General features: G+C 36.2%; 1 protein-coding gene across 1 annotated transcript; it reads right to left on the bottom strand.

The window, feature by feature from the left end:
• Nucleotides 1-459: 459 nt before the first annotated feature.
• On the bottom strand, nucleotides 460-13,138 carry LOC105048842 (uncharacterized). Its single transcript, XM_010928315.4, has 8 exons — nucleotides 12,999-13,138; nucleotides 12,495-12,518; nucleotides 10,750-10,855; nucleotides 10,282-10,350; nucleotides 7,060-7,553; nucleotides 6,305-6,566; nucleotides 4,400-4,608; nucleotides 460-792 (listed from the first exon to the last, which is right to left on the bottom strand). Exons 1-8 carry the CDS (start codon nucleotides 13,001-13,003, stop codon nucleotides 726-728), a joined length of 1,236 nt encoding a protein of 411 aa, XP_010926617.2. The 5' UTR covers nucleotides 13,004-13,138; the 3' UTR covers nucleotides 460-725.
• Between the last annotated feature and the right edge of the window lie 1,800 nt (nucleotides 13,139-14,938).

Raw genomic sequence — 14,938 nt, 5'->3', positions numbered from 1 at the left:
TCATTTGATATGATAATGGGTTCGCATTTGTATCTGGCTAAAAGGAGGTGCGGAGCAGCCCTCTCACACATGGGAGAGGAATAATAGAAGACAAAGCTTTGCGGGAAAAACAAAAAAGACATCATTCATTTTTCAATATTATGAATAACAGTTTCGCAGCAGGCAGCTTATCATAATTATAGATGCTATACAAGCTTTGATATAGGCTGCATTATTTGAGACTACTACTATTTTCGATTCTCCATTTCAAGAAGCAGAGAGAGGTCAAACCGTCGAAACCCCTTATGCCTCTACCTGATGAGAATCTACTAGCACAAAGTTCACTTGCATTAGATGAATTGATACGCCAACGTACCGAACAGTAGAAGGAATGCAAACTAATGACTCCAACTGGCTTTCTGCCTTTCTCATTCCAAATAAGCGTAAAGGGCACAACAAAGATGGATGTTGGCATTATCATTGCTCAAACCCAACTCTAAATATTATTATTTCACACCAAACGTCTTTTCAAAGAACTTGATGCAGTTCTACTGCAAGCAAGAACCTGTGCGTGTAGAAGTGCATAAATGGTGCCAGCATAACTTAAAATTGTGATGAGAATTTATGATTTTCGCACAGATTACATGTTATTAATTTTTCTTAATACATGGAAACCCCACAGTACATAAATGGTAGTAGCCATAAATTATTAGTCCCCTCCAAAGTCACTTGTAGCCTTCTCGCATTCAGTCTTCCTCTTCAGCTTCCTCAAGCCAGTTAACAAATGGCTCCAGGGCTTTGACAAAAGTTTGCCTGCGACAATATCTCATGATTGTCAAAAAAACTAAGAGAAAAAAAGAGAAATATATAAACTAGTACAATAACTAGACCCAATTATAAACAGAACCGATCCATCATCTCTTTCATATCTCACCATCTTATCAAAAAAATTCTAAAAATATTTAGTCAAAGCACATAAAGAAACTAACGCTTCCATCAAAATAAAGGATGAAGAGAACAATTTAAACCAACTACCAGGAATGAGGGTTGTGGTTGACGGCATTCCAACTGATTAACAATAATTGCGTGCATTGTGATTTTTGTATGCCATCAGGGCAACAATAATGGTGAATTGATCAACAAATATTTCCAAAGGCCTTTACCAGTGTCCCCATGTGATCAACAAAGAGAAAACTGACGTCCCTGGACGTGTTTTCAGCTTGCAGGAGTTGCATGCCCAGTGGTCGTTATATCTTATTGAATTGTACGACAATGATCATGAGATCTTGTCTCGCATGATGAATAAGATTCATGGTTTTGCTTTTTCTTTTCCCCAGAATGACCAGAGTTTCTGTAATTTAAAGTATGATACTTCATGTTCTACATTGCTATTATGCTTCTCAAGCTTTGGATATTGTACTGAACAGTGCGTCCTGGTTTTTATTTGAGAAAAGCATTTGTTTTCTAATCTGATATTTTCGCCAATGATTACTGCAGTTTGATAGCCAGATACTTCACTGTTAGAACCAAAAAGGGATTTATATATCCAAATTAGATGTGGATAATATGGTGTAAGTTGATTAAGATTTATGTGAGGAATGAAGTTTTTGTTGCTACCATACTTCTTTGAACCTATTCCTCTGTATTATATTGAAAAATTGTAATGTCAGCTGGTAGAATGTTCAGAGTCCACTGCGTAAGCTACTCATAGATCTTGGTTGTAAAGTAATCATGAGATGTTGATAAATGCTGTTGATAAAGTAATCATGTGATCTCAGCAAATGTTCTGGAAGTGGCCTTTATTTTTTTTTAAAATTTCTGAAATAATTACAGCAAAGTTCTGGAGTTGGTTTACTAGAAGCTAAGCTTTATAAGCATAATGAAAGTTCTTGTTTCCATCTTTTTATTTCCTCCAGAAATGCTTGTTCTGTATAAATTGTTAATTTTCCTTTCCATATTCGAAACTTATCACATAGGCCAACATTTCATTCCTTAGTCTTACAAGTTACATATTAATTTATTAATTTCCTTTTCTCACTAGAGATATTCGCTTCATTCATGATCATTTTGTGCAATTCTACGTTATGGTAAGTTGGCTCCATGGAAAAGCTAAATATAGGATATAGACCAGATCTACAAATTCCACATACAAACTTATCCAATTTTACCAGAAATAATTTTCTTATTTATCTTGATGCACTATAAATTTTCCCATGCATCATACGAGTCCTTTTTTTAATGATCTAAACCACACTTTGCGATTCCCAATATGCATGGGTGACAATGTTCTTTTTTAAGTCAAAATAATTGGCATACAAAAAAAACATGACACATCAGTACATCCCCACTTCATAGTCCTGTTATTATTTAATTTGGAAATGCCCATGTCCCTTCACAGCAAGTAGGGATGCAAGTGGTTCAGGTTGGATTGAGGTTTCGCATGATACAAATCCAAAATATCTGAACTGAGTCAATTTTGAACCCAAGCCTAGTCCATTTCCATTTGTGTTGGATCAGGTTGGATGAGGATTGTTTAATTGTTTTTAGGTCAAATTGGGTCAAGGATAATCCAAAACCACAAGAGACTTGCACAAATTGGTAAATCATATACCAAATATATTATGCCAGAAAACAACAATTAAATAACGTGAAGATATAATCAAAATTTGTTCGGCATAAGATAACTGCATGTAAGTTAACATCAAGAATACAATCTAGTTACTAACTCACAGAAGTTTAAATGAAAATCAGTTTCTTCAGTTTGGTTCTTTAGTGATTTGAAACAGATTGCGCTTTTCAATAATCCAATCCAAACTAATTTAAATGACTTAGGTTAGGTGTAGACCATTTTTTTTGGGGGCTAGCTGGTTCCAGAGCAGAAACATGTCCATCTAATTAACTTGCAGACCTAACTGCAAGCAACTGACTGTTTTGTTCCTAATTGCAGCATAAACTTGGCACAATGGTAAGGTTCCTCTGTCATGACCTATGTGTCACATGTTTAAAACACAGAAACAGCTTCTCTGTATGCAAGGTAAAGGTTTGTGCATCTAACCCTCTCCACACCCTGCAGTAGTGGGAACCTCATGCACTAGGGCACCCTTTTTTTAATTGCAATTGCAGCATCATTTCTCTCAACACAAATACACCGATAAACATATATGCACCTTTGTGCTTGTGCGTGTATGTATTGAGTTTATATAAGATGTTTTTCTGTAAAGAAAAGCAACATTAAATGCTCCACATACCACAGCCAACTGTTTGACTTGGACACGTAAAGCATTAACTCAACCTAGTCAGACCCAAATTCACCCAATCTAGCAAAAGTCAACTACAAAGCTAGAAGCTTCACTAGTCAATAGGTCAGAGATGGCCCAGGTTGAAGGTTATGAACTGTTAAGGTCTTTACATCTTAAAAAAGAATCACATTTCAAATGTCTTTATAGACACTGCCTACATCAAACTCTCATATGAATAGTCTACAATTTATTTTGTCCTCTCAATGAAGACACAATAAAATCGTCAAACTTGTAATGAAAGCTGCAAATAGGTTTACCAAGAGAGAAGCACAAATCAAGAGTGGGATTAAATGTGTAATCTAAATAATCAAAAGGAAGGGAGATGACCACAGCAAACCTATTAGTGAATTAAGAAACACTAAACCCAACCCTTCCATCCCCTCCATGGGTCCACCTACTTTCCTGTCTTTCCCTTTCCTCCCGCCACCTCTTCTCCACTTGTTTTTGCTTGGGCCCATTTCACTCCCCCACTTCAATTCCTTCCCCCAGCCCTCCACCAACTTGCAACTTCTTACTTGATATTTTAAGTTTTGTCCCTCACACCTTGTGATCCTCATACTGATTAATAAAGGTTGGGGGAAGTATTTTGCTTCCTCTATTTTCACTCAAAAAAGGAAAAAGATATTTTATGTTTTCTCTCTTGAGCTATAACTTACCCACTTCAACTCCTCTCCTCTCATCCTCCACTGACTTGCAACTCCTTGATATTTTAAACTCTCTTGATCTACAGCTTGTTTTTTATATATGCCCCCTTACATACACGGATGCATATAGAAATACATATGTAGATATGCTAGTTAGTTTTCTGAAGTTATTTTTTGGTCCCCACTTGAGATGAGCCCCCACCCCCAACCCCCGGCCAAAAAAAAAAAAAAAAAAGCCACATGCTGCATATGGTATTCAAATTATTGATGGAGGTACCAACCCTACCCAATCCATTCCCATGCCCACTCCATACCAATTGGCAAGACATTCATTTCCTATTTTTGTTCCCATTGTCATTGCTAATTTACAATTTCATAAAGAAATTCTAACAGACATAACAAGATAAACAGTAATCTTAGTCTAATAATAACCAAAAAAACTGGCAACAAACGATTAAGAGGAGGATAATTACACACCTGCCCTTTGGGTTAGCACCTTTACGAAACCAGTGAAGAACAGTATCCTCAGCAAGCACATCTAGATCATAGAGTGACCTTATGATTTCAGGAAATAACTTCATCAGTTTGGCATCCTCATAGCATTGGATCTGGACTTTGTACATGAGTTCAAGTTCCAACTTCCCATTAGTACAAAAAGCATTCAAAAGTTTGGACCATGTTCTGACCTGCAAAAATGTCACAAATAAGTTGTAATAAAATACAGTTTGTCATTTAACAAGTTTCTTCATCTAAAAATTAACCCATAATATGGATGGGAAAGAGCAGAGCAAGTATAACAGTGCATGTCATCCTTATTGGATTGTAATGCCCCAAAATAAAATTCCATGGACTTGATAAGCATAAATGCACTAGGAGTGCATGGATGTACAAAGTGCATAAACAATACCCATTCACAAACTTATACATATAATATGAAAATCAATAAACGAATGGCATGCAGTACATGGATAAACTGTAGTTGGGAGGTTATTATACCATCCCCCCCCTTTTTTTTTCTTCAATTGAAAAAAGAAGAACAAAAAAAAGGCTCAACCCATAGAGATCGATTGATCATGCTATAGATTGTAGATTTATCAGTAAGAAGGGAAAAAAATGCAAGAAAGGCAAGAAGCACTACATTGTTGGACTGATCATACAGCGGACTGTAGATTTATGGATGAGAAAGGAGGAAAGCCTGAAAGCAAGCATAACAAGGTGACCAATTCGAAAACTTAATAAGCGAGCAAGGAAGTGAGTTTGCAAGAAGTGCCGGAATGTTGAATTGTCCATGAAGTAGCATTGCAAACACAAGAATTTACCAAAAGAGAATAAATGGGTCGAAGCACAATCAGTATACCAACTTAAGCAATAATAAAGTTGAAACCCAAAAACATGAGACCACATAAGGTGATATGAGGCTAAATTGCTTCCAACTTAAGCAATATGGAAAAAAGAAGCACAATCAGTATACCAAGAAACCTTGGGATCTAGTTCATACAACCAAGAAAATCCTTTAAACTAGTGATTTGAGCAATAAACAATGAGATACTGGTAAGTCTTATTGCTAAGGTTAGCGAAACCATGCCAAACCAGCTAGTTCGGGGCATACCAAACCAGACCGGTCAATTACCAACATAGTTCAAGCCGTTGGTTTAGGATATAAATGCTTCACCCCTTACTCCATTCAAAGCTTCTACCCTCCATTGGGTTTCAAAACTCTATCCTCGAAGCCCTCTGTCCATCGAGTTGACAACACTACCATACGATGATGACAAGGTCCTGACCAGGTCTGGCGCTCTCTCTCTCTCTCTCTCTCTCTCTCTCTATGTGTGTGTTCCTAGGATCTGGAGCTCTTGAAGCTCCCCAGTGATGGTTCAAACCTCCACCCCCCCCCTCCCCTCTCTTTGATCCTCATTACTTGATCTAAAGCTCTCGAAGCTCCATATGACAGCTCAAACATCACTATCCCTCTGTTTTGGCATCTCCTTCCCCCCAACCTCCCTCGCTCTCCTTCCCTCACTCCCTTTCTCTCTTTCTCCCTCTTGTCCTCCCTCTCCCCCTCCCTCTCCGCCTCTTCATTTCTGTATGCCCCAGAATGGCACGGTATGGACCCATACCATACCAAATCACTCACCAGCCAGTACGAGCCCAAGTACTGGATCAGCAGACCTTGCTTGTTGAAAGCTAGCAAGAGGAAGTGAGGACTTTAGAGTCCAACTTGTACAAGACCAAGCATAAAAACATGCATCCATATATTTAGACATACAGATAGATGTAGATATACATTATCCACTATCATTAAAGGATTATTAAATGTGAGAAGATACCAAAAATCTACTGAATTTTCAGTCAAGAAAATTACAAGCTAGGAAAAAAAATTACCTGGCGAAGAGCAGCATTTGCATTTTGCTGCTGGTTTTTCCCAGACCATTGAACAGCATCCATTAATACATCCCACAAAATGCGTACAACCTCAACATCAGGCAACTTAGCATCTTTAACCTGTTGTTTTACAGCCTCTATAACTTCAGATATATCAGTCTCTTCTGCAATCTGGGTAGTCAATGCTGATTTCATTTCCTTTAGCTTCACCTCAAATATTTTCTTCTCATTGTATTCAGCAAGAGCTGCTAATCCTTCTTTTCTGAAAATATGAAACAGCAAGATTATAATGTTAATGGAGAAACACGCATTGAAGGAAAAAAAAAAAAAAGTAAAATGGGACACACTGAAAGAATTAGTAAGCTAAATCCTTCCTCCATCCATGCCTCATCAGTCTCAAACTTGAAATGACCTAAACACTGTTGGAACTTTAAAAGGCACAGTAATCGCTCCCAGAACACAATCTACTATTGATAATATATGCCTGAGTTGTAAAGAACATTAAGACACGACTCCATAGCAAACAACATGAAGAGAAACACACGTCTATCTGTAAACAGAACAAAGGGTACCTTAACATCTAAACATCACATAAAAAGATGTTCTATAGTGCCAAGAATCTCTAAATTATCTGATTTAGGGTACCTTGCACTATCAAGATTTTCAACAGGTGACTAAGAAGTACACTTCAAAGTTCAAAGTATTGATTAAACTTTTTAAAGATAAAGAATATCTGATGGAAATGGAAGACTTACATGAAATGCTCAGAAAAGCCTTCAGCAGAGCGTTTTGCAGTTGGAAAGAAATCGAGGAGATTATCCTCCATTTTACCCCGTTTCAAAAGCGATATAAGATCATCTAGACTGTTCTCAATAAGATATTCCTTGAAGAAATCAGTCATGAATGAAAGAACTAGCCCCTTGGCCACAAGATTGTCCTTGAGCAATGGCTGGAAGACAGTCTCAGGCGGAAGACCTGATAGCTTCTGAGAAAATGTAAGGGCTGTGAAAATAGCAAGTTTCTTTCTCTCATTCTCCTCAAAAAGCTCCAAAGACTGCAAGAATCTTCGCATGACATTTTCAAGGCTCTTTATCAGAAAAGGCCTCCGACGCAAGATTTTCTGTATGTAGAGAACAGATGGCAAGATAGCTTCACGTTTAGGCTCACAATCTAAAACAGAATAGGGATGCCTTTCTCCTTCATCAGGCTTTATTGTGCCAGGTTGGGTACGGCCTCCAGTGAAGACCACCTGCAGTCAAACAACAGATAAAATCAGAATTTGGATGTTGATATGAAGTTCACAAAATTTTGGATATGCATCAACTTGATGCAAAATCAGAATGATATAAACATTTTAACTGATGCATACTGAAGTCCAACAAAAAAACATGATGGGAGATATTGCTTCATTACTGCCACAACATTGATATGTAAACAAAAAGGTAGTTGAAGAACTCACAACATCCCCCAACCTAGAATCAACACAGCGTCACCTTTGCCCAACACGTGGCTTTCTATGTGGTGTGACTTAAAAAGATAAATAGATTGCAACAAGGAACTTAAGTAAATTAACATCTCTTTTTTGAAATAAAAACGTAAAATCATTCACCACAGCAAGCATGCATCAATCTATAGCAATAAAACACATTAAGTTGACTGAACTTCAATTTCCATTATTAGAATTAATCATTTGGCTTCGCTGTGACCTGTAAATGGGAAGCACTACACTAAATGCAAAGATGATCTAAACTTAGTGCTCTGCAGAAATTGCATAAATCTGAACTAAGTGATCTTCTCCATTATATTTTCAATATGAACGGTGAAAGAAAGCTTGTTGTGTTTGTGGTGATGGTGGTTGACATTGTTGACATGCTACACTCAATATTTTATTTAGCAATGGATCAGAGAAGCATATAGCAAAATAAAAAAAAATGTAGGTAAATTCAATAATAACAGAATAAATTTCAATAATTCAAATAACATTATGACTATACTGATACTTGAAACTCTATACCAACTGTGGCACATGATATTTTACATAGCCAGCCCCAACTATATACAGAGTACTCCTAACAGTAAATTGGCATGCAGCTTGTCACAAGCTGACTATAATAACTACCCTCAACATCAAATGTAAAATTAATGAGCCCCATGAATTCATGAAAATGCATGAAATTAGTAGTAAAATTCATTACCTTTACTTGGTATTGTAAACCTTGTCATCATATTAGATGATCTTAGTCTAACAACTTCGCAATGTTATATTATGAAAAATATTTGCAGTCGCCACGTTTACATGCTGAGCCTTCCCATTTTGGTTTTGACCCAACTTACTGCCCAATTACATTAAATTGTTTAGGCCATGGCAAGCTAACCCTTAGTGGCATTTTAAGTAGATAACCAAGGGGTTATTTTATAAAAAGATAAGAACTGTTGGAGTGCATTAAGCTGTGTGCCTCCCCCCAATCTCATGTGAAGAATTCTCTGGACTCATTTTCATGCCATAAGACTGTGATCAAATGCAATTTGGCAGCCCGATGATCAATAGAAGTCCACCATCATCAGTACCTTTGATGTTTAATCAATTCTTTATACCATAGAGTCTCTATAATGAAATTACATGTCTTTTCTCTGGTATTGTTCATGCTACAATAATGTGAACAATGACCGACACATAGCCTTCGTCATTTGTTTCTTTTAGAAGTCCAGGTTGGGTCCATAAGTGTTGGTTGTGTATAGATTACAACCTGATTTTTTGGACCTTGATTGGAGTCAGATAAGTAGAAAGATAATGTGTTGCTTGCTGATTTCTCTAGAAGATCTATTTTCTGACTTGAAGAGTTCTAGTTTACTTGTAGGAGAGCCAAAGTCAAACATTAGGACTGGATGGAAAAATATACATGATTTTTTTTGCAAGAAAGGATTTCTTTTGGCCAAGTTACGGCCTTCTCTCTTTTCTATTTTCTTATGCAGGTCAATCTATTCATCTCAAAAATGTTGAGAATTCACACCCCCATGTTTCCCTACCACTGAAACTGTTGGGCAGAATTTGATAGGCCTTTTGTTGACCGTAATCTTAAATTTGTTTTCTGCTATCCCATTTACAAATTCCAAACAGAAAGCAATCCATAAACCTCCTAATTTAATCCTTGAAGTAAGTCCTTCCACAATTGTATGCCATCCATAATTGGTCCCACCTCCTCATCACATCTATGTCCTCTCTCATTTCCTTATGCTTCCTTTCTTACTTTTTATTAACTTCTTATCTTTCCTGAAATATTCCTAATTTTTATAGCATTTTTAAAACTGGAAAAGGAAAAAACATGTGCAATCAAAATTGGTCTTACATGCTGCAACATACTAATCCAGGGTCCTGTCTCAGCCTTCATTTCTCCCCCAAATGAAAACCACCCAAGATGAGGATAAGTCCCCAAAAAAATTTCTGGAAAATTGATATTGTCATGAGTCTTATGACCATTTACCCCAAATCTCGATCTTTACAGAGATCAACCAGCAAAGGCGGAAAAGAGGAAAATTTTTACTGGTTGTCGATGTTTTATTGGTTTTGGTTCTACAGTGATATAGCATGGATCGAGATATGATCTTCAGTGCACAAATATATGGCAATATATTTGTGAGAATATGCCAAACCTTTTCCAGTGATGTTCATATGCCTTTAGCATTCAAACAGACAGTTCAACTATTGATTTGATTCAAATAATTGCTTGCAACTATCCATGCACTCCTTGACACTTCATTTCTTCATAACAGCTGTATCTCACTTCTAAAAAATTCACAAACTAACAGAGCAACTCCATAGAAAATATTGTCAGTCCCACAGCAGAATAACAGTGATCATAACTGCAAAATTCAATTTACGTGCATTTGCATGCATGCACGCAGACATGCAAGCAGGCACCAGAAACAACAAAAGCATTTACAACACATTTTCATAATAACGGAATATCTCGAATTACCTCAAAAAAGGTGTCGCCATATCGTGAGAAGTTAAGATCTGAAGATTCGATGCTTTTGGCAACAAGTTCCTGTCGACAAGAAGAACTCAGTGAAAAACAGGAAAGACCATTTATTGACCACTAAATGAGGAAGCCCTAGTCTTACATGAGTTTGGATTGGAACGAATTTACATTTGGCAAACAATCAATCAATCTATTCAAACAGTACAGTTGCCAAAGCAAGCCCATGAGAATTATCTAAATCAAAGTACATGCATAAATAGTAAAGAAAACCTACTATAACATTAACTAAGGGAATCTCCATAGATCATTTCATAATTATCCATCAAACTTTTCACAAGCTTCTATATGAACAGAAAATTAAAGGAATTTTGCAACTTTAAAAGCTATGCCATAACATTCTGCTTCTTATTTCGTGTTATATTTTCGTAACAAAATTGAAAAATAGTTCACCAAAGGAGGCTTTACCAGATCACCAGCATTATCCAGATATATCTGGACCACTGCATCTGCAAAAGCTGCAGGGTCCAAAGGAGCAGCTATATTCCGTTTGCGGGTCTTGATCCGTGTGCCACTGCATAAGTAATTAGTATTAGGATCAGTTTTTCTGATAATGAATTACCAGCATCCTGAAGAATATTAAATTAAAAAAAAAAAAAAAAAATACAGCATAGGCATAGAACTGTATAATAAGAACATGTGTACATAGGGACCACCCTATATTATATGTGCATTCACTATCAAAATGTGAAATTGAGCTAAATGTGTCCATGCATTTAAATGTAGGATGTAATGGTTTGGTGAAGTCCAAACCAGACCATTTCTGCAAAAAGATGAGGAGAAGAAGAAGAAGAAGAAGAAGAAGAAGAAGAAGAAAGAAAAGAAAAGAAAAGTGAATCATTTTTTAAAAAATAAAAATTAAGGGCCTATTTGGACAATCCTGCTAGACCCTTAGGAAGATCCCCCAATATTAACACCACTAGGTTGATGAATGCATTTATTTTCCTACGTTTTTCATAGATTTTTTTCCCCTACCAATAAAACAATCTTCAAAGAGCAAGACAACAACACTTGAAATTTCATCAATGTGAAGAATCAAATAATCTACCTTCTCAAAGCAAAATTCAGCAAAACATATTTGTTCTTGAATCCATGGAACAAATGCCTAATGTTGAATTTTGCTTTGCAAATGCACATGGTTTTGTGTCTTGCTGACCCACTTGTTAGTTGTTTTGATGCTACCCCTCAAAGATTTTTTCTTTTTTTGATTGCTACAGAAAGATAATTATGAACCATCAGGAGAACAAATATATATTCGTCGAGTGCTCATTTCAAGGGATCTATCTTTGGAGCCTCTCATATAGGTGACACTAATCATGACTTGATGTGGGAGTACTACAATTTTTTTTTTAAAAAAAAAGGATATAAAACAGGATACATGGAAATCAAATCATCAAAAAATGAAATTGGCATACTTTTGAGGAGAAAGGATGCTAATATAAATTTAATTATTATGCTGAATTGTAATCCATTATTCACTGATGCCTTTATTATCAGCCAAGTGTTTCTTAAAATTATAATAGATGCATCTAATTAGTCAAATCAGAATAACTAAATAAATGGCCCATAGTTTAATAACTACTACAGGTTTGAGATAATTGATATGCTCGAACCAAGAACAATGTTGAACATTTATAAAGCTGTTGAAGAATGCTTACAGGTAGAAATTGTCAAAAGATGCATGGAAGGCCCAAAAAGTTGATAACACATGGATGTTGGTTTTAACCATATGAGGGAATACAAGTGAATTTAATGTCAAATACCCGAGAAAACCTTTTTCAGATATTGGTAGAGCAATATATAGATAGAGTCAACTCATCTCTACATATGAAGATATGATTTGAGAGGATCAGATAATGAGAATGGGCATAGAAAAGAAGGATAATAGGGGAACAAAATGTCTTTCTCAAAACTAATCTGTTTGGATGCCCGAAACACTATCTCTTGGAGCTACCGCATTGATAAGCCTTCACGTCCATCAATTGTATCAACCACAAGGTAGGATACGAATCAAAAATTACAGATACAGATATATTCAAATAACAACCATGAAAAAGGTACTTCTCCATGCAGCAAATCATTCAAGTTAATTTCTTTTTAAAGATGAATATATTAATAATATGTAGAGATTAAAGGGAAAAAAGCCAGCGTACCCGAGAGTAGGTTTCTCCTTCGAGCTGCACAAGGAATCAAAGGGAAAAAATGTCAGCATGCAGCGTATAAATAATATAATATTTTTGAAGTCATTAAATCAGCCAAAATCGGATCTTCGTATCAAAAAATTCAAACAAGTCACCAAAATCTCATCTAAAAGAAAAGAATATACCGAGAAAATCCTTTCTACCCACAAAATCTCACCCCGCTGCGAATCAACAATCATCACGCAATCATATGCCATCGGCACAAATAGAAAACAATTCCGAGTACTCAGAGACACTAAATCCACCAAAATCGGATCTTTCTCTCAGGAAAACAACTCCCCAAATCCCATCAAAAGCTGACACAAGACAGATCTACAAACAAAGAACCGAAGCAGAAGATCCGCCTGAAACCTCAAAGAGATCTAAAAAAAACGTGAGAAAGGAGAAGCAACACCAAGATCGGCACAACTGCGACAGATCAAAGACGAAACGAGTAGGAATTTCTGCGGATCTTACCTCATAAACCAAGACCGAGAGGGCTCGAGACGAGTTCTGGGACGGGAAGCGTCGAGACTGGAGCTTCCTCTAGGGCTCGAAGAGAAGATAAGCGTCAGTTAACAAGCGGCCACCGGTTGTTAATATATATAGGGATAGAAAACGAAATAAAATTATGATGCCAAGGCGAAGGCAGCACCGAGGTTAAAAATAGAGAAAATTGATGGCAGTTAAGGGGCACCGACTCGGACTTCCGGTGCTCGCCTTCCACCGTCTGATGACCGAGTGGGACCACCCCTGTAGGTGATTTGATGGACGAGATTCTTGCAGTACACATAACGGAACCATCGCACTGATGCGTGCATCATGCACCGTTAATATCAATGAAGCGGTGCGGCAGGGATGGACCACGGATAATCGTACAGCTCAGATTTTTTTTTTTTTAACCACATCTTCTATAATCTACGTATTGACGTAAAAACTCAAGAGTCATGGCCGAACGAAATTTCTATAAATACATTCCACCGAACTTTTAACTTTTAAAACATATAAAAAAATTATGACGCATGAAGACTTGAGGTCATCCATTTGTCCATATCAACCATATCTCCTACGATCAATGTAGAAATTTAAGAGCTATATTAGGATAAAATTTTTCTTATTAATTAATAGAGTCGGTCCATCTTACAATTTTTAAAAAATACAAAAAAATTATAGTATATATGAGGAATTGAGGTCATCCACTTGTTTATATCAACCACATCTCCATAATCTACATATTGATGTAAAAATTCAAGAGCTATGTCGGATGAAACTTCTCTTATTAATAGAGTATGTTCATCTTATAACTTTAAAAAATAAAAAAAAAAATTACGATACATGTGTGAAAATTGAGGTCATCCACTTGTCCGTATCCTCTTCTTCATTATCAATATTCTTTTTATCTATTTGCATAGTTTTCCTCCTCGATGTATGTATTGGGTTACTATATAACTAATTTGTTAGGTATGTATCACTTGATTGTAGATTATGTATTAGTAATACCATATTCTAAAACTATATATTGATTTACTTGAAAGTTATATTGGATCGTTGCTCATGGGAGGCTGGATTAGGTTAGATCTTTTCATACATGCATGCTACAAGGCTATCGATTTCGACTCGATGCATTGAGATTTTGCTTTTAAGCAATAATGGAAAGTGTTGCCACCAATTAGATTGGATATTAGATTACAACAAAATTAAGAGTTTTATCCCATATCTGAGACTCCATGGCTATCCTTTCTCATCTAGTCCACCCTTCGAGATATTATAGACTGTAGCATGAGAAGCACAAATGAAACCTCTCCTTCTCCTTCATCATAACTTCCTCTAATGATGCTATCACCCACAAGGTCATCATTGATTACCTCATCGAGCGAAGAGGGAGAAGAGTCTTTCAAGGTGGTGGCATACATGTTGGAAAAATAGTGGATAACTAGATGAAGAATCACCAATCATCTGTTGGGAGGATGTGGTGGTGATGCGATAGTTGTACTGTTGAGGGCATTGCTTCGTTAGAGGCTGTATAATATTTTTTTTATTAAGATATTTTTTTCTTCAAAAAAAATAATAAAAATTTAAGAGCTTTTCAAGTATTATCCAATTTTTTCATAAATATTTTTAAAAAACCAATATAAATAATAACTCTTAGCTAGAAGTTTTCATCTATGTTGCAAATTCTATCAGGAGTTTTATTTTTTTTTTTTTTTTTCAAATGTTTAAACTTTTGTTAGGGCTTTCTACTATAGAACTAAATCGATAAACTATCCAAAGACCCTGACATTTACAATAGATCAACATGTCTAGAGCCAATTAATATAGTGCAATATTATCTCATGATAGTGAAAAAAAAAAATTCCAACTAGACAATATTTGATGAATAAATGGGCTTTGTTGAATGATTATAATAAGTTGTAGGC

This window comes from Elaeis guineensis, chromosome 7 (assembly GCF_000442705.2).
Source record: "Elaeis guineensis isolate ETL-2024a chromosome 7, EG11, whole genome shotgun sequence".
NCBI lineage: Eukaryota > Viridiplantae > Streptophyta > Magnoliopsida > Arecales > Arecaceae > Elaeis > Elaeis guineensis.
The sequence above is the reverse complement of the archived record's forward strand: the minus strand, read 5'-3'. Positions and strand labels throughout refer to the sequence as shown.

Bases quoted from the DNA above. Each gene is read 5' to 3' on its own strand.
- LOC105048842 (XM_010928315.4), bottom strand. The intron at 4,609-6,304 runs GTAATTTTTTTT...ACATTTTTGCAG, and splicing joins CAAATGCTGCTCTTCGCCAG to GTCAGAACATGGTCCAAACT. The intron at 793-4,399 runs GTGTGTAATTAT...ATATTGTCGCAG, and splicing joins GGTGCTAACCCAAAGGGCAG to GCAAACTTTTGTCAAAGCCC.